Here is a 25,037-nt window from a genome sequence, read left to right on the forward strand (position 1 = left end):
CATTCACAAGAATAGCAAAGACACTATTCGTCGAATATTCAAATATTAGTCTGTATAAAGTTATTCAGCCATGAAACTAATGCTTACCTTTAATATATAATGTATCGAACGAGTGGCTATAATATCATTTTTATTAAAAGGCATATAAAAATATAAAACAATCGAAACATAAATTATTAAAATTGCATCTTGTATGTGAAGAGGTTGCATCAAAAGGTGCTCCTGTCCGTTGTTAAATTGCTTTTCTGAGACAAGCAACAACAAATATTCCCATATAAACATGTGGCTTTTTTCCGGGGTGCCGTGAAGGCAGCAAAACTCAAAGCGCCAGGAAATTCGACTCGTTGAGCCACGCCCCCTTAAAGACGCAGCAGCCTCCAGCGCGACCGCGTCAGTGAGACGCAGCTCCTGTGGAAAGTAACAGATGTAGTGGTGAACAAGGAGCCGAAGCCGCCTACACGCCGTCAAAGTGACGTGAAAGTCGTAGGAGTCGATAACCTCGGCGGTGACGGTTGTATCTACGCGTATCAACAAACATTTCAAGTTCCAGGGGCTGGAACGGACGTGCCTAGCTAGCAGCTAGCTCGCGGCTAACGTTTCTCGCTGTCTGTTGAGGAGCCACCTGACTGTCGCTCACATGATTTTAACTATCTCCACCCGGACGGATGACAGTGCGCGACGCAAACGCCGCTTCTGAGGGGTGCTTTTTGTGTGTTTGCCTTCTTCAGGCGACCGCAGCGCCGTGTTTGGGCTGATATTGACAACCCGCAACAACAGTCGCAACATGTTTGGGAGGAGGAGAGCAGCACAGCCCAAGGGCCAGGGCGCAGCTGCAGCCAAGCAGGTCACGGTGCCGGCACGACTAAATACTGCTGCTCACTTTCTTTTGGTAGCGATATTTCACATTCTACTTCCTGGTTCCAGATGGGGCTTTTCCTGGAACTGGACCCCGAGCAGGTGATGACGGAGGGTAATCTGGACGATCCGGACCTGGAGGCAGAACTGGCGGCTCTTACTGGAAATGCAGCTGGTGCTGGAGGAAGAGTGAAGCCAAAGGGGAAAAGTTAGTGCACTCGTTTTCTTTTGAGGGTAGACCTCGCTAATTCTGTGATGTATGGGGTTTACAGGCTGATTGAGGTGTCTGCATGTGTGTAAATTTGATATCTTATTCTTACATTGGCTCTATAAGCAGTAAATACCAGTCATTAACGTATGCATGTTCTTTAAGATGCACAGTTACCGTTTTGATCTATAAGCCACCGTTGATGCTTCTAGAAATGATGAAGGAAATGCAAACCAGCCAGGGAAAATGCCTTTACAGCCTGGAAGAAAGTTTTGTTTAATGGTTCAATTGGAAAAGCAATTTTGCCACCAATGTCCGCATTGTTATTTTTAACAAAACGCGCATTCACTCCCTCACATGTGAACTCCTGCCTCTGTTTCAGGTCCGCTGCCGATGGAAGACATAGCAAAGATGGCTGACGAGTGCTTGAGAGACATAGATGAGGACGAAGAAGATGGAAACGTTGAGGAGGATCAGGATTTACTGGTATTCGCCCCAGATATCAACTGCTTTTTAAACCCATGTCTGTAAGCAAGTGTGCGTTTAGCTGCAACAAGGACAGGAATGTGCTGAAGTTCTGTAACATAACACCTATAATCTTAAAATACCCGAGAAGGCGTTCTAGTTAAAGAACATGTTTACTTCAAATACATTTTGTTCTTCTGTTTCAGATAAATTTGTTGCTTTGCCCTCAGAATACCCATCTGATATAGTCAAAATCTGCAATCTGTCTTTTGTGTGACTCCAATCAGGCTGAGCTACAGGAAGTGGTTGGTATGGGTGAAGCCGATGCTGCTGCTGTGCCTGTTTCCTCCCCGTCACCTGCTGACACAGCAGAGTCGCCACCATCACAGGTGCAGCCAACACCGTCATCCGTGGCACCACCTGTAACCGACACTTGCGTCATTGTCGAGAAAGCTGTCGCCCATAGAATGAAGGGCCAATCACGTCTTTGCTCTTTTTGAAAGTAGATAAAATAGGTATATTAAGTTTGTGTAAAAGAAAAAAGAAAACAACCCTTAAAACACATGTATGATAATCTGAAATGATTTATTGCGTACAAGAAATAACAGATGAGTATTTTCAGTATAGGTTTGATGTCACACTATACATCATATAGAGAGGTCAGAGTTCTCACTGACCTTTAAGCATGACCTGGCACAGATATCACACCTGTTTTTTGATAATACTGATGACGTTATTACATGTTTGTTACTCAGGCGAAGCAGCAGGACATGAAAACCTCCTCGGCAGCTCCTGGGAGCCTTCAACACACCCTGGAGGAGAGGATATCTTTGTACAAAATAGCCATCCAAAACTCCAAAACTGCAGGGGAGGCGTCAAAAGCTCGAAGATACGAGCGAGGACTGAAGGTAAGCCGCACCGCTGTCCGTCAACGGGGCTCTTTTTCACCTTCACATCGAAATTCGGAGGAGAAATCCTGAAATTCTTTTGCAGTTTTACATCCGCTTTGCTCATGATTTCTAATTCCTGGACGGCAGATGACATTTCAAACGGGAATTCTTTTCTCTTGGCTCGTCAGACTCTGCAAACGATGCTGACGGCTGCGAAAAAAGGACGGCCGGTGAATGAAGCAGAGATCCCGCCTCCCGTTGCCACGGGAGCCCACAGCGCCAACTCTGGCTCCGCTGTTCCTCAGCGACCAGCTCCCCCGGTCCCCTCACGTCCCCTTCCTGATTCCAGTCCTCCAGGACCGGACGCCTCGAGGGAAGAACAGTCGTCGTCCTCCGCCGAGGCCACTCCGAGCACCGCTCCGTCTCCCGAGGAGATGACGGGAGAACTTCCCGACCAGCCTCCAACAGCCGGTTTGTAATAGGAACGTTTTTAATGATTGATGGTGCTAAAAATTTACGATTCCTTTTTATTTATTTTTTTACACAGTTGCAAAGAAGACGGTGCTTTTGGAGACACAGAAGGAATACAAGATGGCGGCGCTGAAGGCCAAGAAGCAGGGCGATCTGGAACAAGCACGCCTCTACCTGAGGACCAGCAAAGTATGTACGACACGCTCAACTGACCTGAAGGTTTTGTAGTTTTATTCGCTTTCGTTTTTCCATCGAGAGCAGGGTGGTGAAACCCAGTCCTGGAGGGCCGAGATCCAGCCGGGTTTTCTGTCCTCCCAGGCAGAAGACGGTTCCTCCTGGGGTGCTGGTGCCAGCCCCCCAGGACTGGGTTCCAACACCACTGAAGGTGCTGGAAGATGGTGACGAACCTAGTTTTGATATGTGGGAGTGTTTGTTTTGGACGTTCCAGATAGAATGTGCTAAATAAAGCGTTGAAGCGGACAGGTGTCGGGCTCATGGGGCCTGGGTCGATCCAACAGACGAGCTTTTGGAGCTCAGACGGCTAACGAAGTTAACGTGGTTCTGATCACGTCCGGCCTCCCAGTTTAAAACACAAATTCAGATTTGAGCGTCTCTGATCATTCGTGGTTCTATTTTTCCCCCTGCAGATCCTGGACGCAGCGATTCAGGCAGCGGAGAGAGGAGAAGATGTTAGTCCGGGCGACCTTCCTCCTCTTCCCGGTCAGGGTAAGCAGCTCGGCCGGCTGTTTGTGTCCTTCCTCCTGAACTCTTCCTTCATAAGGAGCAGCTGCCGAGCAGCGTTGATATAATAATAATAATCAGTAAATGAATTAGTGAGCGGAACGCTGTTGGAAAAGGTCACCGGATGGTGTTGGTGGGTGTTCTGATGTACAGGAGGAGGCTCCGCGGCACCGACGCAGTCTTCCTCTGGGCAGCGTGTGCAGGCCGCCCAACCGGTTCCAGAAGCATCAGGTAATTTGCATGTTCCCAAAGCTGCTGTGTTCGCAGCGGCGTTGCGGCGCTTCTTTCACATTTTAGGAGACGGAGAGAGTAACACATTTTCCTGGAGATCCGGATTAGATGTTTGGAATCTTGACAACTGTGGTCGCCCTGGAGGGAGAAATATGTGGCAAATCTGAAGCAGCTTAACTCTTCAGCTGGGAAATGAAGCTGTTATGGAACAAAACATGTAGATCAAAATGTGAATTCAGTAGAACCAGCCTGACTCTTCCCCCCCCTCTCCCCGTCCCTCAGCTCCGGCCGCTTCCTCTCCCAACGATGTGCTGGAAGCTCTGGAGCAGAGACGCGCCAAGTACATAGAAGCGATAAATCAGGCCAAAGCCAACGGAGACGATCGCAAGGCCCGCATGCACGAGCGCATTTCCAAGGTGATTGTGGAGCCGTGATGCTGTGTTTACATTTATACAGCTTTTATTTACAGTGGCCTTCAACAGTTTGGGGTCAAAAATGAAAGAAAAGGAAGCACCAGGAGGTTCGAGCTCTCGGGTGTCATGTGACCTTTTTAAAAAAACAAACAAACAAGGATAATCCAAAATTAGGATACACGGGGAGCGGAAGAACCGGAAGACTTTTTTAAGGAAGAATGACAAAAATAAAAATGAGCTGTTTCTCACTATTGTGGGCCTGTGCAGGTCTGATTGGTGTCTTTAAAGTCTGATATCCTTGGATCTCCCCTATGAAAATAAAAGTCTCTCCCCCTGCAGCAATACCAGAGCGCCATCCGAGCTCACAAAGCGGGAAAAGTGGTCAACTTCGAGGAGCTGCCGATCCCCCCCGGTGGGAATCTTTATCCATGCGTTCTTGTCACTTCCGAGCTGCATTTAGCTGAAATCTGTCATCTCTAATCGACTTTATCTTTCAGGGTTCCCTCCGATCCCGGGCCACAAGAGCACGGGCGCTGAGCAGGCGTTGGTTGCTGCTTTGGTGGCTGTGGATAAACTTACAGCTGCTGACACAGCTGAGGAACCAAATGATGAAGAGGAGGTGTGTACGACAGCAGGACGCCCCCCTCACCTCCACCACCTGGGCATAATCTCAAGTGTTTCTATTTCTAGTCTAAGGCTGCAGTTCCAGAAGAGCCAACGCAGCCCACATTAGATGTTTCCAGAGCCAGTCAGAGTAGGAAACCTCCTCCTTCGCCTCACCAGACTCCAGGAGAGCTGTCCCCAACAGGTCGGCCCCAAAACACACATCTCCGGACACCTTTGCCACTAAAATCTGTCCCTTTAATACCTCCCACAGAGGTATTAAAGCAAAATCCAGTCCGGAATTTCTGTCCCACCAGGAGGCAAACGCTTCACCTAGGACTGGATTTGCCCCCCTGTTCACAAGTTGTATTCAATTGTCTTCCTTTGGCCTCCAGCTGTGCAGCAGCTGGAATTCCTGGAGGGCAGGAAGAAGCAGTACCTGAAAGCAGCTCTGCAGGCCAAGCAGAAGAACGACATCGAGCAGGCCAAGGCTCTGTTCCGCACCGCCAAGACTTTGGACCCCATCATCGAAGGAGTGCGCAGCGGCGGCGCCGTGGACATCAGCAGCGTGAGCGTGCCTGAAATGTGTTCTTTATAGCGTGAGGCAGACTGACGGTGTTGTGGCCGCAGGTGCCGTCCCCCCCCGGCGACGAGGACGAGGACTTCATCCTGGTGCATCACAGCGACGTGCAGGTGTCGGACAAAGCACAGCAGGTTTACGCCCAGCTGATGAAGATCCTCGGAGAGCAGTACGAGGTGCGCCTCTCCGGTCCAGCTCAGGACAGACCTCAGCTCGTTTAGTTTTCCATTATTCAGCATATGTTGCAACATTCGTGACGTTGTCATGCACGAGTTGGGCTGCAGCACTTGTATAATCTCCAATACTGATATTTAGAAATCCCCTTCGAAGTGTCGGCTGTAGCCGGAAAACCTGACGAGCTTTAGAGTTTAAAAAAGGAATCATTTGTTCTTCTGCTCGTTCAGAAATGTAGGACTCACTCCGAACAGTTTACTCACCTCGGGAACGTCACCGAAACCACCAAGTAAGCGGGCAAGAAATGTCAGCATCATCTAGCATCGGCGTAAACGTTAGCATTTATCTGTTTATTTAATTCTCTCTCTCTCTCTCTCTCTCCGCCTCTGTCTCTCTCTCACCCCTGTGCAGGTTTGAGAAGATGGCAGAGAGTTGTAAGAAGAGTCTGGAGGTCCTGAAACTGGCCCAGTCCAGGGGTCTGCCTCCACCCAAACATCATTTTGAGGAGATATCGTTCCACACTGTCAGGTAGCAAAAGACTTTCTTACTAATGTGTCTGCTAAACAGAAAATCATACTACTTATAGTATAGTCCTTATTAATTGGTGGGATGCATTTCAAATGTTGCGAAGATAAAACTGGTATTTATATAATGTAGCAAAGTCTAAAGTAAAGTGTTAACGACGCTAAGCTAAAAGCCAGCAGTGGTCCAGCAAACGTCCCATTACAATGAAGGTATGTGGCCTGTGACTGTTTCATTATTCACTGTCTGCTAAAAGAAATTCATTGAGGATTAAATATCTGATTAAAATGCTCCATTTAGCCATAAAATATGCAGCGGCTCTTGAGATGGCGCGTGTAACTGAAGTTATAAAGCGGAAGTTTTGGGACGTGTGAGGCCGAGTTACTGTGGACGGAACACAAGTGAGCAGCCATGCGGCAGACGTCCATCAATCATGTCGTCTCTTCCGTTTAGGATATTTCCTGAGCTGAGCAGCACCGACATGGTTGTAATTATCGTCAAGGGGATGAATCTTCCTGCCCCGACGGGTAAAACCAAAGCTCTTTTTTACTGATGATTGAATTAAGGCCGCTCTTGATGATAAACGTCCTCCTTCAGGCGTTCAGCCAAACGACCTGGACGCCTACGTCAAGTTCGACTTCCCGTATCCCAGCACGGTGAGAGAATTTAGATTTCCCTGTCAAACGCAGCAGCCGGATTCGCGCGGCTGCATTAATTTGTGACGCGTTGCCTTCAGGAGCAGCCGCAGAAACACAAAACGTCCGTCATCAAGAACACCAACTGTCCAGGTGGAGTATTCCCAGAACAAAAGTGTCACTTTCTTCTTCCTTTTGAAATGATAGGAATTTTTGACAGGCAGGTTTGAATGGAAGTTTTCATACGTCTCATCTGGGCTGTGCAGATCCAGTCCTTGAGGGCCGCACGCCCTGCCGGGTTTTCTTTCCAACCAGGCAGGAAGCGTATTAACCAAGGAAAGGAAATCCCGGGTGGACCTCGGCCCTCCAGGACTGGATCCGGACACCTCTGCTTTATAACGCTGAGCAGGAGGTTGTTGTTCATTCGGCCTGCTTCTTTTTCCTTTTTCACTAGAATATAACCAGAGCTTCACGCTGTCAATCAACCGGAACCACCGCGGGTTCAGGAGGGTGGTGTCGTCCCGAGGCCTCAAACTGGAGCTGCTGCACAAGGGGTGAGTGGCGGAGGATGAGAACGCCTTTGGGATTCACGTGAATTACGTAAAAGCGCCCCAAGTTTCCTGACACTGTTCTGGGATTGTCTCTGTCCGGGCCCCCAGAGGCTTCCTGCGGAGCGACAAGCCCATCGGGACGGCGGTGCTGAAGCTGGACAAACTGGAGACGCAGAGCGAAATCAGAGAGATCATAGAAGTGAGGGGCACGCGTCGGAGGCGGCGCCATTTCGGTGAATTCCCGCTGTGTTTAACGGTGACGAAACGGCAGATTTGGATCCTCTTTCCAGGTGATGAACGGCCGGAAGCCCACGGGAGGTCGCGTCGAAGTGAAGGTGCGTCTGCGGGAGCCTCTGAGCGGACAGGACATGCAGACGAGCACGGAGCGCTGGCTGCTGATCAGTCACGCGCAGGTACCCCTGAAAGGCTCCTTCAACCGGGTCTCAACAGGTCACATCCGGCTTCTGATCGTCTTTCTTTTCTCTCCAAGGTTCTTGTTTAGGTGCTGCCCAAATGGTTCTGTCATTAAGGTAAACTTTAAACTTTTAAAAAGGAAAATAAAACACAGGAAAACGTGTACTAAGGTCTTAACCGCAGGTCTTCTTGTCATGCAGTTTGAGGAGGACGGTCCCCGAGGTCTTTGACACGTACTCCTCCACCTCCCGGGGGACACGCCGGCTGCCCTTCCCGCCGCCGTCCACCGGGAGGAGACAAACCACAGCTGGACGTTTACAGCTGGCGCCGCGTCCCTTCGCCTGCCGTGCAAATGCTGAAGGGGCCCAGTGTGAAGCCGACCCTGCTGAGTTCATGTCGGCGTCCCTCTGCCCCGCTGGTATCTATGCACTAACACCAAAGTTAATCACTATTGCTGTAGATCCTGCACCTCCGACACAACCGGCCGGCAACATCTACGATCTGCAATCAGTCAATAAGGTAGAATTAGTTCATTACTGTGAGACCAGCTTCTGTTTTGGGTACATTTTGTTAATATATTTCTGGTCTCACAACTGCACATGTCACTTATTAACAGTTGTAAATGTCGGAATTGTAGTTTCCTTGTTTCTGTTCATATATATACATATCCACCTCCTGATCATAGGGTCAGTTAAATAAAGACTTTGATTTAACAATTTAACATAAATTATGACAGATTATCAAGCGGATATTCCAGTTTTTAGGCTAGTATTGGACAGCTAAGCTGGTTGTCTTTCAAATTTCACTTTTCCCATTTTACGTAAACATGTTTTTTAGTTCACGAGTCACCGTTTGAGTTCACTTGCTAGTGAAATATTTATCACGGTAATAATACGGGTCTCCCTTTGATGGGCGTTGAGCCATGTTTCCGTAGCAACCCCAGGCTGGACACAGAAAATCATTAATTTCGATTAAAATGAATGTCAGACTCTTGAAAACCATTTTGTTTCGTGTGCTGACAGACGCTTCACCCTTGCTCACCACTAGGTGGCACCAGAGCTCACACACTGGATCTTTAAAGCTTTTGCAGAAGCACATTTTCTCTCAACTTCAACACACCCTGGCGAACAGCTGCAGCAGCAGCGTCGCTTAGCACAGCTCGAACTATTCTTGCAATAATTTGGCGTCCCCGAACGTCAGCAGGAACAGATAAACACTTGTTTGCGGTTGTGGGGCTCCAGTCGCCACTTTTTGTCAACTTTCCAGCAGAGTTCCGTGCGCCGGCGACAATATTTGATAGCTGACGTGTGAACCAAGAGTCATTTACGGGCAGATTTCACGTGTTTACACTACCGCCAAATAGTTTGTTGCCAATCTTTGGTCACATTTCCCTCTTTTTGAGTTTTTAATGTTCAATAATTCGATGCTTAGAGCATGTATAGAAAAAACGATTCAGGCTGAACTTTGTTTCACCGCTTCGGTTTTCTCTGAAATAAAAGAAGCAACTTACATAAAATGTGTTTTTAATTTTACACCATCAATCATTAAGAATTAAGCACCCGTTTGATTTTACTATAAGGGTTTATTTTACATATACTACAGGTTATTCCACTGTAAAAGGAAACAAACAGATTTTTGGCATTTTTGAGAAGATGGGAAACGAAATGGGATCGATTGCATCCCTAAAACAACTTAAAACGCAACCTTGATTTCCTCATTTCAAGCTCATGCAGCATTATAGTTTGGATAGTAGCAAACAAAACACCTCTTAAAATAAAATCATAAAAAAATACGCTACTTCTTCAGGCAGATTGCATGTTTTTGGAGTTGTGATATATTGCACACAGGAGAGATGATGCCAAAATCGAACGCGACCTCCGCGTCTCTAAACTGGCCCGATCGCGGCATGACCCCCGCCACCGGTGACCTTTGACCTTCAGAGTCAGTCAAACCTGACGTCTGCGCCTGCTCTATTAAGATTGTCTGGAGATTTTTGTCGTTCAGGTGGGCTCATCCACGTTCACTGGCATGTGTCAAAACAGAGCAAACAAACTACATTATGAAATAAAAAGGTGATTTTTGGTGACGCGGCTGCTGAAACGGAACAAAGACAAACGCTTGCGGGTTTTAAAGGAGGGAAAAAAAGGACAAATATTACATTCTTAAGTTGTCTAAGTTGGTGACAGGAAGCGATGAGAATTCCTGCTTTCTTTACGTTTCATCAATGAGGGCTGACGGAGCTCCGGCGGGACGGCAGATTCAGTGCAATAACCTGCGAAGGCTGCAGATCGAAACGTGCGTGTGCTTTGAAAAACAGAAGCACGGCAGCTCCGGGTGCTAACGCGGTGAACTGAGCACCTGGACCGATGAGTGACGCTCGTGAGATGAACCCAAACCTGTTTTGAACCATTTCAAACATCCCTAATGGATCGCTGCTGCAGGCAGAGAGCACCGGTGCAACATGAAGACAGACATTTTCCAGTCTCGAGCTCCTGGTTTGATGGTCTGTAGCTTCTCTTTACTCGGGGCCCGCGAGTCTGGCTCCTTTCAGGACAGCTGTGCTACACTGAGGCCTTTGGAAGCTTAAGTTTTGGGACTTCTCGCTGCCACATGGATGCTAAAGTAATAAAAGTAGTTACCCAAGAGAAGTCTTAACCTCCGTTTGATTGTTCTTATTCATTTTACAACCTTAAATCAATAGAGATGTTAAGAGGATTGTTCATCCCTCCAGATTCTTGCAGGTTACAGACAAACTGGTATCGATTCTAGACTGAACGCTCGAAACCATGAATGCGGGTTGTCGGCACGCTTCCCAGGGTCCACGCAGTTTGACCTCTGCTGCACGGGGCACCTCAGAGGAAAACCAGAGGTGCTGCTCCGGGGCGTCCTGGGGTCCCAGGTGGCGGCTGGATGCATAGGTTCCACATGAGGAATGCTACTCCGCCCGGACAAAGTTTTCACGTCTTTGCAAGTGTTAGTAGAGAAGGAGGCGGGGGAATTCCCACTAAAGGAGACACGGAGGGGCCCCTACGAGATGATTTCTAAAATGTAGAAGATCAGCTCCATGACCACCGGGCCCTCGCTCAGCTGGCACGCGCCGCCGTGGATGACGGGGATAAGAGCGCTGTCCAGGTCGCTCAGGTACTGTGACAGGAGAGGCTGACCGTTACTTCCTGCCAGATAACCCACCTGGAACAGCGAATACAGGAAGGTCAGAAGGGAAGGCGTCGCATTTCCGAAGCTGCTCCGTTACATCACGGCTCTTTTCAACTGCCCATTTAGTCTAAAAGGCGAGTCACAGTACCTGGTCCGAGTCCAGCGTGACCCGCAGTCCCAGTTTGGCCATCCCATCTTCCTTGAGCAGCTTCAGGTGTGGAAGGAGCGCCACGCAGAAAGCCCTCGCCACGTTCTCCGTCAGCCTGCTGTGGTCGGCGGGGTCGCTCAGGCCGCCCGGGTAGTCCTCGCTCTGGAGGAAAAACACCTGCGCACAAGCACACGTTCACCCCTGTCATTCAACGGCCGTTGTTGGAAGGTTCGTGCTAATGAACGCCTCGGTTTCAATAGATAAATGGGGAAGAAACGAGGTGCGTCGTACCTCCGTCCAGCGGATCACCTTGCCGTTAGCTTTGAACTCTGAGCCATGGAAGATTTTGACGCTGGTGATGGACTCCATGGATTTGCCATCTATGGGACTGATGACGCTGAAAACGCAGGAAAGAGCCCAAATAATAAGAACCCAAAGAAGAAGTCTAAGAAAACCCACTGATCTGACAGCGTTTCCTAATAAGGTGTCAGCACATTTGCTAAAATCCTTAAATTATTATTGCACAGAGTGAGGTCACACTGGAGCATGCAGATGTTAGCGGGCCGCTCTGACATTGATGACTTTGATGAGCTTTGATAGCGGCACTTTCATCAGCTCGCGTCTCACCCCTTGTTGAAGTCGTGGTCGTCCTCCGTCCACTGAATGTGGACGAGTTCCTGGTTCTCCTCCTGGTCCGCTTTCCCGCACGTGATGGTGAAGTCCTTCATGTCCTTCAGGGCCTGCCGCAGCGACTCCATCGTCTCCGCTGTTATCTGGATCATCACGCCATCTGCGGACGCAGGAAAGAAGCCTCGTTATTCGTTATACGTCCAAACGCAGAAGAAAAGTCAAAAACTTCGGAATCGGGCTGATGGTTTGTGGAAATCAGAAATTTAAATTAAAAAAGAAGTCGAATAGTTAACTTTAAATCACATGAGAGTCTGCTAAAGGTCTGTGTCTTTAATATCATTCATCACGGCAGCTTGTTGTCACCTTCTACAATGCTGGTCTTGGCCAAGAAACCGGAGGAGGATTTCAAAGCCCCGCTGAACACAAAGAAGCAAGCTCCAGTTACTGCAACAAGCACAAAGAGGAGAACTAAACCCGAGTGGAGCGTCATTAACGGACCGCTGACCGGCAGACGGCCGCAGACAAGCAAGCAGACATTGAGCCGGGTGTTCCCGTGTCAGCACCTTTGCGAGGCTGGTGATGGATGCTGATGGCCTGCGTCTGGTAGTTCCCGTCATCGTTCTGGATGCACACGAGGTGGGAGTCGGCGCGGTCGTTGAAACACGCCCCCATAGCCAGAACGTGGTCGTTGGACTTACTCATGGCCTTCATCAGCTACAAGGACGAATAATATCTGTGACTCGTTGCCGTGTTGTATGAAATGGGCTTAACGCGGGCTGCCTGGTTAAGCCTAATTGCAGTGGGATTATGGGTAACGACTTCAAATGGGACGGCGCCGCGGTGACAGGTTGAAGGAAAAGTCACCGACACGGCTGGATACAGGAGGACGAGGCGTCTCGCGAAACCCTCGTCTCCAAATTAGACCTGAAAGGGAGAATCTGGAGGGTTCTGAGAATTCGCTGCACTTCGGAGAGGGGGCGCCGTGAGTGGGCGGGAGGCGGCTTAACGGCAACTTCCTCAGCGGATGTCATCGCTCTCATGGAGGCTTTAATATAATCAGAACGATCAATGGTTCCGTATGAGTTGAGGGGGGGTTGAGACGAGCTTTGCCTTCTCTCTGCTCATGTTCACGGGAGGATTTCATGTAGTTTTGGGCCCTTTGATGATTTTGAGGCGCCTACCTCGTTGTAGCGATTGCTGGGTATCTTGATGGTCGTCTTCTTCACCTCCATGTCCACAACCAGACCTTTAACCACCGGCAGCGTGTACTGGTAGTTCCGGAAGTCCTGCAGCCGCCGCGGAATATGAGATGAGATCAAACCAATAACGGCCTCTTTTAAATTCTCTACCCGCCATCGACCCAAAGCAAACGCTCCCGTACGCAGTGAAAGGAATGAAAACTCACAGCGAGCAGATTCATGATGGTGTGACCCGTCTCTCCAAAAAGAGGCTTCCTGAAGCGAACGCTAAACAGCGGACATGGATAAACTGCAAAACAGGACAGTTTTGTCATTCTCTTAATCCTTTTTAACCACCTTAGAAACTCAAATGAGACACATCAAATACATCAAAGCGCTGCTGTAGTTAGAAGTCTTCATTCACAGGTTAAAAATACGTCCCAAAGCGCCTCCTGTCACTCCTTCTAGCCTTAAATCCTGATTAAACCTAACCAAAATATAATCAGCATCTGCAGTGTGGACCTCTCTGCCATTTTATTAACCCTTCGGATATTCAAGGGAAGAATAAAAAGCGCCTCGGATTCATTTAATGTTGGTAATTTATCCTCTCTGGGCTGACTGGAAGCAGGCAAGAGGCTTAGCAGAGCTGGGTGCTGCTCTGTGCTGCTCCGTGCTGCTCCGTGCTGCTCCGTGCTGGCAGCTTTGTCAGTTGAGGAAGGGATTTGGTGGAAACTGGATTAAAATAACCTCGCAAAACATAATGCGTCATGTGGGGAGCTGCGAGATCGGGTGTAATAACGACCGGATCTTTCTAGCAACTGACCACCTCATTTTCAGAGCAGGTGAGATTCACTCGGCAGCGTCGAGTGCCGTCGATTTACAGGAGAAACATTTAATAGCGATCCTGGCGGTGTCGCCCACTCACATCGGTACTCTGCGCCCAGCCGGAGCATGAGCCGGATTGGGAAGACCTTGGCCCAGGGTGTTTCCCACTTCTGTATTAGGATGCCAAACAGGTAGGGTGGGTTGGGCAGCAGCAGGTCCTGCAGGGACTGGAAAGTGGGGCTGATGTAGAGGAAGCCGCCGTGCTCCCTGCTGCCCAGGAAGCTCTGCGTGAAGAACGAGTGACTCAGTTGGCTCAGCACGTTGCCTGGAGAGGGTGATAAGAGAAGGGCGACAGAGAGGGTGGTTGGTGATATGGGAGGGAGCGGTCGGCGGGAGCCATAAAAGGGCGAGGGAGATCAAATGAGGAGCGTGTAAAAGCAGGGATTTATGCGAGACCGAAGAAGAATGGAGAGGATGAGATGGGGGCAAGAGCCAAAATGAAAAAAAAGAAGAGAAAGAAACCAAAAGGAGGAAAAAAGAAGAAAGAAAATTCCCATGTTCTGAAAAGGGGGCAGATTTGAATGTCAGCAGCTTTCAAGGTATTCTTGGGATTACTTCATAGATGAGCTCTGCTTCGCCTGTGCTAAATCCTGCAGCCGTGAATAAAGCCACATCTCCGACGCTCGCCCCACCGGCTCACATTACCCCGCGTTCCCATCACGCCCAGCCTTTCTCCACAAGACATCCACGTTTTTAGGGACTTATAGTTTCAATATAGTAATAAGCTGCATCACTTCCTCTCATTGGTTCACTGGACAGTCACACCGTCAGCCACCAGGGTTCACTTTCACCTGCATCTCGAGGTGGGCCAGAGATTCCTTATCGAGACCAACCCGCTCTAGTTGAGAATGAATGAATTGGCCGAAGCATCAAGTATATAAAACTGTTGCTGGCTTCCTTACCACTGAGGGCCTCCTGGTAGAGCTGCACAAAGTGGGTAAAGATGTCTTTAGGGATCGTCTTCTCATCAGGGAGACACTGAAGCAGGATCACGACCTCTGCCTGGCCCACAGCATGCATGCCTTTGGTTGACATGTACCAACACTTCCTGTTTACGTCTGCAAGTTAAAAGAAAGCAAGAAATAAACCCCACTAAAAAAACAAAAACATTAATTTCCATTCTTTTAAAGTATCTTTGACAAGTTGATGATGATCTGCATCAGTGACTTCAGTAAATGGGAGTGACTGACAGTTTACAAGCTTGACCATGGCGAGCAGGTTAGCGTTCAGCACAAAGACCAAGGGGTCAGGGCCTCCCTCCTCCAACTGCTGCATGAGCGCCATCTCCGACGGTCTTTCTTCCACCGCATAATCTGCAAGTAAGATAGGGAGGAGCAAAGGGAGGAGGAGCAGAGGAGAAGGGCGGAGGGAGCAGTCAAGGTCAAGTGTGACGCGGAAACAGGAGCGCACCAAGTCTAACGGGGGGGGGGGTGAAGATGTCAGAGTGTCTTGCTGGCGAGGTGAGAATGATCGGGCCGTCACATGTGAGGCAATAAGCAGAAAAATGGCATTAATAATTGTGAGGCGACCCATCCTGGGTCTTCACGACCGTCGTAACTATTAGCACGGTCGCCAACGAGCAGCAAACTCATGAGCTGCGCTAAATGCACGTGAAAAACAAACGTAACCAGCACAAAGGCAACAGCCGACAGCGATGAGGAGGCAGCGCGATGACGATGATGAGGGCAAGCACCTGTGATGTGGCCTCCCGTACCTCCTTTGACTCCAGTGGAGATGAGGATGGGAGGGAGTCCGTCCTCTGGGATCAGGCTGATGGAGCTGCCCACAGGGCTGCCCACCGTGGCAACAGGAGTGTGGGCTACCTGGGGGTGGAGGGTCATGGGTTAGATTTAATCAGGGGGGGGAGTAAAATGAGAAATGAGGGAACCAAAGGAATGCGACTCCTTTGTCGCCTCCTCCAGCAGTAATCCGACTATAGCCGCAGCACTAAAGCTGATTAGATGTTTAACACGCCAAACGTACCTCTGTGTATTCAGAAGTGGAAGATTTGGTTGAATGAGTGGAGGCAGAAGGCTGAGAAGGGGCGAGGTTAGCGGCCGGAGGCTTGGACGACTCGGCGGCGTCTCCGTTTGGAAGGAGCCCATCGGCGAACCACACTCTCCTCTGCTCCCGTGTCAGGATGGCTGCGGGCGGCATCGCACACAAAGTTGCAGAGTGAGCGGGGAAATAGCTTTAAGATAACAGAGGCATGTGTGAGATTAAGAAAAGAGCTAAGAGCATTTCAATTCCTGGTTGTACCCTCATTCCCAGCCTGCTTAAGGACTCCCACAGGCACCATGACGGTAGGAGGAGGAGAACTCAGCACGCCAGAGGCCTGGGCCTGCTGCAGGGGGGGGATGGTGGAGCAGTACTCTGCTGGGTTGTTGGGGTTTGGGCTCTGGTTGCTCGCAAAAACCGGCGTCTCACATGACTGAGCTGACGAAAAAAGGACAGAAATTGGGAAAACATCCGCCGAGAGCAGAGAAAACGCACATATTTGATGGGGGTTGGTTGGAACCACTAATAGTGCAAAAGTCCAGCTGCGTTTAAGTCGCAGAGAAGCTGATTCTCTGGTTGTGATGACGCTTACCAGCCGTCAGCGCGGAGAAGCAGGTGACGCAGACTCTCGCCTCCTTCCGCTCCATGTAAACGAGTTTGCACTTTAAGCTACAGCACGCCGCACAGAACACCTGCGAAACACACAAACCATTCAGCTCCACGAGATTAGCGTGCCGTACAGACGGTTTCCCGAAACATGCGCCGCTCTCTGAATATTGATTGCTGCTGGGTTTAGCGCTCACTCTCACTAGAATGTGAGACACAGGAAAGCGGCGATCGTCTGAGATCTTCTCAGTATCACCGGCTCGTCTGAGGATGAAGCCGGTCTGCCGCTCAATGAAATGGGAATCCCGCCGCATCCTGTGTGCCCTCGCGCAGCTGGCGTCAGTGTTTCTGCACCGCCAGCTCCTCCCTTCCCTGCGTTTACCACCAGGGGAAATACAGTCGCAGCCTGGTGACTTTCCAGTGCGGCGTCAGCAACTACAGGCTGCACTTTAATGTACCGGGCGGACGAACGCGTGGGTGGCTACGCTGCTAGAAACTTGTTGGGAAAATATGTTTGAGGACGCAGATTTAGCAAAACTGCGTCTGCCCAGTAGCAATAATCGTTTAAATCAAGTGAAACGCATGTTCTGGCCGCCGTCACTGACCTTTCCACACGCCCTGCAGTGGTGCCTCCTCTTGGTAAAAGTAAATTTGACGTCGCATTTCATGCAGACAGGAGCTTGAGAGTCGGGGACCCACACTGGAGCGACTTCTCCCAGCGAGTTGGTGGACTTCCTGCCCGGAGCGCCCCGCTGGCCCGACTGGAGGTCGTTGTCTGGGCTTTCCGAGGGCACGGGGAGGGGAGAGTGGGCGCCACCGTCTCCGTTGAGCCCCTCTTTGCTCGGGTCAGGTGCGACTTGCGTGTTTTCAGGGGACGCGTTCCTGCTTTTCTGCTTCTCCTGGTTTTTGTTGCTGCCCAAGGCAGGTGGGCCTAGATTTTGGACCTGAAACACTGGTGTCTGTGGGATCTGGAGCTTGAGGCTAACCGGCTGCTTGGGTCTGGCCCCTCCGTAAGGTACACTGACAGGCTGCAGCTGAGCGTTGTTGAGTTTTGCTTGGCCACCGGGCAGCCCTGAGCCTCCCTCAGTACTCTCCTGCTTGCTCTCCTCCATTTCCTTTTCCTCAGTGACAGAGTCCTCCTTAGAGGTGACAGGAGGGGAAGGGAAACCCTCCTCCTCTCCTTCCTTACAGCTGCCGCTCGCTTGCTCAAAACCATTGGCGAGATCCGTTTCTCTCTGCCCCTCTGGATCACATCTGTCCTCTTTATCCACTTCAGCCCCAACGGTAACAGTCGGGCAATTTCCTTCCACACCGTGACAGGATGGAGTGTCCGTCACCCCATTCTGGACGCGTTCTATGGGCTTCTCATCAACGTTTCCAGTTTGCTTGTCTTGGCCAGTGTCCTGTGAAGCAGCAGTGACCTCGTGTTCATGATCTTCTCTGTCGTGTGTTTGTGGTTCCACAACCGGATGAAAGGTGAAGTGAGAGCAGCTGCCAGAAGAACCTTCTTCTTCTGCTGAGGTGGCTCTCTCTTCCTGAGGTGGTTCAGCCTCCAGCTCAGAGGAACCTGTCGGGTCATCTAAAGACGGGTTTGTCTCTTCTTGGAGCCCATCTGGTTGTGGCCTCAGAGGGCTGGTTGGGCAACCGTTCTCCACTGTTCCACAACTGGACGAGACATCATCTGGGCCCACGAGTTTGCCAATATTGGGCTGGATGAGAGGTGGGCTGTGGACGTCTGCTGGCCTCTCCTCTGCCCACGAAGGGGCTTCGGGACCAGTATGTCTTTTAGAGTCATCCCCAGAGGAAGCGCTGGAGGGGTCAGGGGTCTTGAAGGGCAGCGGGCTCTCCCGGTGGCTGAGGTCTGAATTAGCCAGGGCGGGGTTCAGGGACAGCAGGTGAGGAGGTGGGGCCAGAATCTGGGTCCACTTGGAATCTGAGAGAATTAGAGTGTCGGTCTCATCTGAAGGAGAAGAGAAGTCACAGTTATTCCTGCTGTTAATCATCAAGTGTGCCACACAATTGCGTCATTTTACTCAATTATTGGTGTCCAACATCTTTGCACGCAGCATTAGAATCGGGATGGATTTTTATGTTTGCTTCATCTGTTAAACTCATTTTGTGTCATTATCATTTATTTGACTCTTTCAGGTAGGAGGAACCAATATGAATATGATTAACCACAAAGGGAGGAAAATATAAATGATTAAAAGCCTAATAATAATAATGGACAAATGAATTCACGCAAACCATAAGGAGCATCAAATACCTCCGTGTTGTGCATAAATGTGAGGTAAACGCACATTTAATGCAGATACACAAGAAGTCTGAACTTCTCCGCAATGAGTAATAAAACACAAACATCATAGTCTAGACAAACGGGTGTGACAAAGTGTTCACGTGTTTTGTGAATTAGTGGAACGTTCAAGCTGTGCGAGCCAGCTTTTATCTAAATTTTGTGCATTAGTTGTGGGTTTCCTTCACAATAGAGATATAAAAGAGAGGATAAGAGCAGAATAAACCTCCCCCAGGCTAAACCAAACAGCTAAACTGGCAGAACTGAAACCAGGGAATTCAGAACTTAGTGTTAACTTAATGTTTCTCCTTAACCAGCCCAGACGGTTTAACCACAATGGCAGCTATTATTCACGATGATGTAAGAATACATTTCTTAGAATAGTTATTCAAACTGCCAACATCTGAAGATCTCCCCGAAATGGAATTCATGTTGACGATTATAAAATATGCCCTGTCAAGTCCTGTCCTGCCCAGCAGCACTGGTGTCTGAACACCTTCTTCTATCAGACATATTTGCTTTTTGGATCTTAAACTCACCATGTGTGGTGCCGCCTCAGCTTCAAATGCCCACGTTAACTCCGACTGAGCTAATCTGACAAACCCTCAGAGGACTCACTGATAATTACCTAAACACACACTGAGGTCACAGTGTTGCAAAATGAAGTCATTTTCTTAACCGGGGGTTCATCTAATGCAAATCCAGGGAAAGGAACAACGTCCCCTTTGTGATAAGCAGCCTAGTACGGATGGAAATGAGACAGACCTTATTCAAAAAGACCTTAAATCATATCTTCACGGGCATCAAGTGTGGAGGAAAAGAAAAACCTTGAACCAATAACACAGTTTCAGAAAAGCCCACGGGAAACTGATAATATAATTAGTGTTATTCCCTGATTGCATACCCTCAATCACTACCTGTGAGCTTGGCTCGCTCTCCATAAGCTTGTTAACACCGGGATGATTTGCTCAGAACTTCCCAGAGTTGCCCCCCCACACGATGAATCCCTCAGCGACACCATCTGGACTCTAACACAGTCGCTCACCTTCGTTCTGCTCAAACTCATCCAGCACCTTGTCCAGGTTGAAGGCCTCGGCCTGAAAGTAATTCTCCATGGGTCGGGAAGCTCCACCCTGCCGACGGGCTGTGTGAACCTAGAAGCAGGAGGAGCCGCTTCCTTAATGCCAAATCCATTTTTATTTTGAGTCAGTGCGCACAGCTCCCTGCATGAATCATCAGTCCTCCACATCTTTTCATGTTTTCTTTAGTTCTAAAACCGACTTCACAGTGCAGTTTCTTCTACGTGCACTTCAGGAGGCTCCGATTTGGGTGAAAATGAGTCAAACGTCTGTTTACTGACTGGAAACTACATGGGGGTTAATAAAGGGTTCTAAAATACTGAACAAGGCTCACTAGTTCAGCCAAATGGTTTATATTAATACAAATATAAAACCCATTGTTAAAAAAGTAACCACCATCACCACAATAATAACATTATAGTAGGAAAAAAGGGAACTTTCATTTCGGAATAATGCTGATCTTTTCTCACCTGCACAGAGGTCCTCTCAGCAGTGCCTTCGCAGCGGGCTTTCCTTTCAATTCTCACTTCATCCAGTCTGGCAAGCGCCCAGCGCCCACACCTTAAATATAGACAAAACACAGCGGTGTCACATACACCACTTACATTCTTCAATCAACCCCATGTGCAATTCTCTCTGTGGGAGAGAACAAGCCTGGGGAGGACGTGCAAGTACCACATAGCGACCCAAGAGCAAAGAGATAAAGAGGCAGGCAACAGATGGATGGATGGAATTTACCTCATTTTATTTGTACTGGCCCAAACTCTTGGCGGCTTGATATTCAAATGTGTTGGTATGTTGGTACTCAGCCTCTTACTCTTACTTTAATTGATGTTTACAGTAACATCACACTCATGAATCCATACAAAGTCTGAGGAAACGTGAAACATCACTTGATAAACTCATCTGCCAACATGATGCAGGGTCTTGTTTCAGGCGTTGGTGCATATGGAGCCATTATCCACTAACTACACCGTAAACCTTCCTGGTCTGTCCTTGCTCTTGAAAGGACCTTGGAATGATGGAGCGATCAGGCTGAAAATGACTAACAGTCAGACTGAACCCACAGGTCATTCTGAGACACCAGTAATTACACCAGAGACCGGAGAGTCTGCAGCGTGAAGGCCTCGGAAGAACGAGCTGAGTCAACAGATTTTAAGGCACGGCGTCAGCACAGCACAGAGCAGGTACACGACAAGCATGTGTACATACGCAGCATGTACCGTAGGTCGAACACGGAGGTCAGGACAGAGGGAACACAGCAGCATCACACCAAAATAGAACGGTATTTATTGATAGCAAAAAGCAGATTCTTCCAGAAAAGCCATAAAATAAACATTTGTTCCCAGACAGAGCATTTTTATTTATTAGGAGTAAGAGGTTTTGGTTACAAGATGTTCTAAAGGCACCTCAAAATGTTCTCCGTTGAAGCAAAAGTACGTAGAAATAAAAGTGTGCTTCGGGAATTAAAATAATGCATTAGAGATTTCTCCTTCAGTGTCTGGCAGGCTCCTCGCTGTCTGGACTCTCCCTCTCCAAAAGATGCACTGATTCTTGGCTTTAACAAGTTTGCATTGACTCGTTCAAAAACCTAAACTATTGCCATCAGGGGGAAAATTCAATTCATATGTATGTCTCCATGACGACCTTATAGTACACCTTTACCCACTGATTTGCATAGGACATGTTTTCCAGATGACGTCCTCCATAATGTGCACAATTTTGGCACGTTAAAAAGCCAATTCAAATGTTCTGAGCGTCGCGCGGAGCGTTTGCATAGGTATCGAATGCTCGTGCACGTCAGCAGGCTTTGGGACGTGCACGCGCTGCTGCGTCACATTTGGCTTCACCTCTCTTTTTGCATATCTCTGAGGTGATCCAGTCTGGGTGAAGTCATTCATATTCAACCGAAGACTAAAGGGGAGCAACGTCACACCTGCCCAAGCTGTTCCTGCTTCTCTTTCACACCGGCGGACAGGTTTCCCCCCTCCCCATGATGTCCTCGTCTTCAAACCCGCACACACAGCAACATACAAACACAAACAAGTCCAGGCCGTGACGAGGACAGGAGCTCGTCCCTGATTAAGATTTAATTACCTTGCAGAGGTATTGAATAATGCAGACCAAGTGCATGACAGGGTTGTATTTTTAGACTTGTAAACTTGGAAAGATGCTCAAAAGGAGGCAGATGTTTACGCACGAAGGAACGCCTCGGTCAGAGTGACTTCGGGACACAAAGGAACGGCTCTTGCACGTCTCTCACAACTAAAGTCTGCTCGTTACAGTCCAAATCGCTAATATTCGGTGCAGTGTGAGGAATAATTAGACAACCGAGGCTAATAAACGGAATCCCCCTCTGAATTATTCCGTCGATTTACTGATCAGACACTGATCAGGAATGCAAACAAGCTTCAGAGTGAGCGCACGGCCAAACGAAGACAGTGACTTCACTGTCCAAACATCAACACCACGACCCATAGCCCAGCGGGAGTTTGTGGTACGGAGACTAAACTCAATAACATGGGGACAAGGAGAGAGGTGAACGAGATGGAACGGCGACAGATTTGATTAACTTCTTGCCGTTTCCTGGATGACGGCTTGTGCGACATGTGATGCACAATCGGCACGACAAACTGAGGAAGCGACAATTAGTAAAACCAGACGGGAGAATCTGTCAGCTTGTAGCCGTTTGGCTTTGACAATCAGAAGGTTTTCTTTAACATGGCGGCATACGGAAAGTGACATCAGGCGTCTGACCTGGTGTAACCATGACAGGCTGTGGTTCAGAGCAGGATCCTGAACATCTGACCCATCAGACAGATTAAAGGCATTTACGGTACGATGTGGTTGCATTAGCCATCATCCGTATATAGGAAAAGAAGAATCCAATTACCAAGTGCATTATTTAGTGTCATTTGTTTATTCTTCCACCATTTATGTACGTTTTTGACACCGAGGAACTCCCAACAACCAGCCTTTATACTGAGAATGGATCCGTATTCACCACCACACAGCCTCCACTCAGGAACGATCGCTTCCTCTCTTTAAGAATGGACTGACATCACTTTCATTGTGACACATTACTGAGCTATGCTGAACGCCCTGACAGCGAGTTTAGAGCAAAATAAACACATTCCGCAGGTTCCCCCCCCCAGAATCTCCTTAAAAATCTATGAGGAAAAATGAGATGAGTTAAACGTCTTGGGAGTTAAAAGAAAGCAAAAAAGATCAGAGCTGTCCTGTTAACAAGGCCACTCTGTCAACATCTATTACCACTTACCCCCCCCCCCCCCCCCCCCCCCCACCACTCCCTTCAGATAAGTTTTGATGTTCATTTAAGCATCACAAGACAGAAAATACAACCAAAGGAGACTCATGCTTTTTGAAAGCATACAGAAACATAGATCAAGGAATCTGTCAGCAGGATCTGTTGGCTCACCCTCCCTGGGATTTAATGCTGTTTGAGGCAATAATTAGGCACTAGATCCCACAGCCCAGTAAAACCACCTCGTCTCCACCTTATCACACCCAGTGTAAATTAATGATGTGGCTTCCAGTCGGGAACACAAACCCCTCACTAGGTAGGAACGGTCCAGTCCAGGCTGGGGTGACCCAGACTCGTCACGGTTCCGCTGGCAGAGATCAGATGTTGGGGCAAAGGAGAAAGACGCATCAGTCCAACTGTCGGGAGCAGACAGATGACGATCTGCCCCGATTACGCAACCAGAGGTGGCACCGTGGCCGCGTCCGCTGCCTCCAGGCCAGACGGAGCCTCGCATGACAACAATATTCAGAGGTCGATCGCCCAAGCACGGGGGGGGAATGTCCATTTTAACGATCTACGCGAGGCGATTCTCAGCCGTAGACCCATTACAGCTGTTGAAGTTTGTTTGCTCCGGATAGTTCCGTTAGCCGGTGTGCTAACCGCATTTATACTGGGTGCACGTCAAATCCACCAAAGGCCCCGGAATAACTTTCCACAGCAGTTATCAGCATCACGACAGAAGACAAATAACGAAGGACATGTGGAGGATGGACTGCACGGGAGTGTGCTGTTATCGTGGAAGTCGGTGTCGGTGCTCCGGGGTGGTCGTGCCCTCGGTGACGGCGGCGATTCGCTGCCCTGACGGACACTCGCACCAGCCGTGTGTCGGTGGGCATCATGGCTAACGGAGGCTTTTAAAAGCTGCCTTGTCCTGCTGAACTGCAGGTTCCCACAGCCTGAAGGTTCGCGTCCTTCCGCCGCAACGCCATCGACTTTATAGTGCGCGTAGCTAAAAGTGGCAGATTACAGGAGATATGTTGCGTAACGTTAATTGACGTAAAGTAGCGTTATCCTAACGCCGCCGCCACGGTGGTTCCTCGGGGTCCGCGTCGCCAAATATTCCCGGGAAGGACGCGGCAGCCACTCGATTCACATTTGCAGCTGCAATGGCGAGTTGTGACATTAGAACCCAACGCTGCCGCGAAAACACATTTCTGATACTCACCGGTGGAATTCTCATCTTTACACCGAGTCCCGCGGAACTCGTCCGCTTGTATCCGTCATAGCTAATCGCCTTTAAAAGCTATTTTTACGAATCCCCCGAGTACAGCTTCCGCTGCCTCCCAACTCAGACAGCCCAAGTCGGAAAGTATAGTCCGCCAGTCTGCTGTAGTTGTGCGACGCGGCGCTCAAGGATCCCTCCTCTAAGGTTTAATATTCGGGGGGAAATGAGGAAAAAACGTCACCGTGGAAACGATCGGTGGCACAACTTCCGTTTGTGCATTCAAAATAAATGTCCGCGGCATAAACGTCATAGACCAAACGATACTGAAACAAAAACGGAATTTCTGTAAAATAAAATAATTCATTTCAAATTTCAATTTATTTTGTCGCCTCTAGACAAGCTGAGAAATTGAATGCCAGTTGTGGCTCGAATAAGCTGTAACACGTTAAGGCCGGATACTGTTAGCGTTGTGAAACTGTTAGCAAGCCTAAAATTGGATTTTAAAAATAAATTTGAAAAGCAAACCAGTCTAATAATGGTAACAAAGGCGGCTTATAATCAACACTATCAGGGCCGGCAAACAAGTTGTGTCATGTTCATCGCACTTTTAATATCTTGTTTTAGTTTTTATATGCTCTTATTTTTCATGATGGCGACAAACTGTTTCCGGCTTTGATGCCGCAGTCACCATCTATCTTGCCGCAGCTGATGCTGCTCGAGCGTTTGTGCTGTGCTCCAGCCGCAGCAAATACGGGTAGGAATATTTTGGCTGCAGCCTGGATGAATATAGTGTGTAGAGCCCTGGGGGTCCATGAGCCCTG

The 25,037-nt window shown here is 48.9% G+C and overlaps 2 protein-coding genes across 5 annotated transcripts; one reads left to right on the top strand and one right to left on the bottom strand.

Moving 5' to 3' along the window:
- Positions 1-364: 364 nt before the first annotated feature.
- Positions 365-9,269, top strand: cc2d1b (coiled-coil and C2 domain containing 1B). Of its 2 annotated transcripts, none has more exons than XM_057057154.1 (25): positions 365-844; positions 925-1,063; positions 1,446-1,549; positions 1,816-1,917; positions 2,284-2,436; positions 2,607-2,889; positions 2,966-3,078; positions 3,537-3,615; positions 3,784-3,861; positions 4,144-4,277; positions 4,614-4,686; positions 4,772-4,893; positions 4,965-5,082; positions 5,273-5,445; positions 5,508-5,633; positions 5,862-5,920; positions 6,043-6,159; positions 6,607-6,680; positions 6,751-6,809; positions 6,890-6,941; positions 7,243-7,342; positions 7,448-7,538; positions 7,630-7,752; positions 7,830-7,869; positions 7,954-9,269. In XM_057057154.1, exons 1-24 carry the CDS (start codon positions 785-787, stop codon positions 7,839-7,841), a joined length of 2,544 nt encoding a protein of 847 aa, XP_056913134.1. In that variant the 5' UTR covers positions 365-784; the 3' UTR covers positions 7,842-7,869; positions 7,954-9,269. The 2 variants fall into 2 exon arrangements, with proteins under 2 accessions (XP_056913134.1, XP_056913135.1); XM_057057155.1 differs by having other exon boundaries at positions 6,896-6,941.
- Positions 9,270-9,315: 46 nt separating this feature from the next.
- On the bottom strand, positions 9,316-24,494 carry zfyve9a (zinc finger, FYVE domain containing 9a). 3 transcript variants are annotated; one of them, XM_057057152.1, is made up of 19 exons: positions 24,217-24,494; positions 20,197-20,287; positions 19,693-19,801; positions 16,960-18,314; positions 16,341-16,440; positions 16,010-16,186; positions 15,734-15,894; positions 15,465-15,573; positions 14,941-15,063; positions 14,653-14,808; positions 13,791-14,015; positions 13,093-13,175; positions 12,869-12,973; positions 12,251-12,401; positions 12,051-12,131; positions 11,685-11,847; positions 11,349-11,454; positions 11,058-11,234; positions 9,316-10,942 (listed from the first exon to the last, which is right to left on the bottom strand). In XM_057057152.1, the coding sequence occupies exons 3-19, from the start codon at positions 19,760-19,762 to the stop codon at positions 10,781-10,783; spliced, it is 3,504 nt and encodes a 1,167-aa protein (XP_056913132.1). In that variant the 5' UTR covers positions 19,763-19,801; positions 20,197-20,287; positions 24,217-24,494; the 3' UTR covers positions 9,316-10,780. The 3 variants fall into 3 exon arrangements, with proteins under 3 accessions (XP_056913132.1, XP_056913131.1, XP_056913133.1); XM_057057151.1 differs by having other exon boundaries at positions 15,444-15,573; XM_057057153.1 differs by lacking the exon at positions 14,941-15,063 and having other exon boundaries at positions 15,444-15,573.
- Positions 24,495-25,037: the final 543 nt, after the last annotated feature.

Source organism: Takifugu flavidus, chromosome 15 (genome assembly GCF_003711565.1).
Source record: "Takifugu flavidus isolate HTHZ2018 chromosome 15, ASM371156v2, whole genome shotgun sequence".
In the NCBI taxonomy this organism is placed as follows: domain Eukaryota; kingdom Metazoa; phylum Chordata; class Actinopteri; order Tetraodontiformes; family Tetraodontidae; genus Takifugu; species Takifugu flavidus.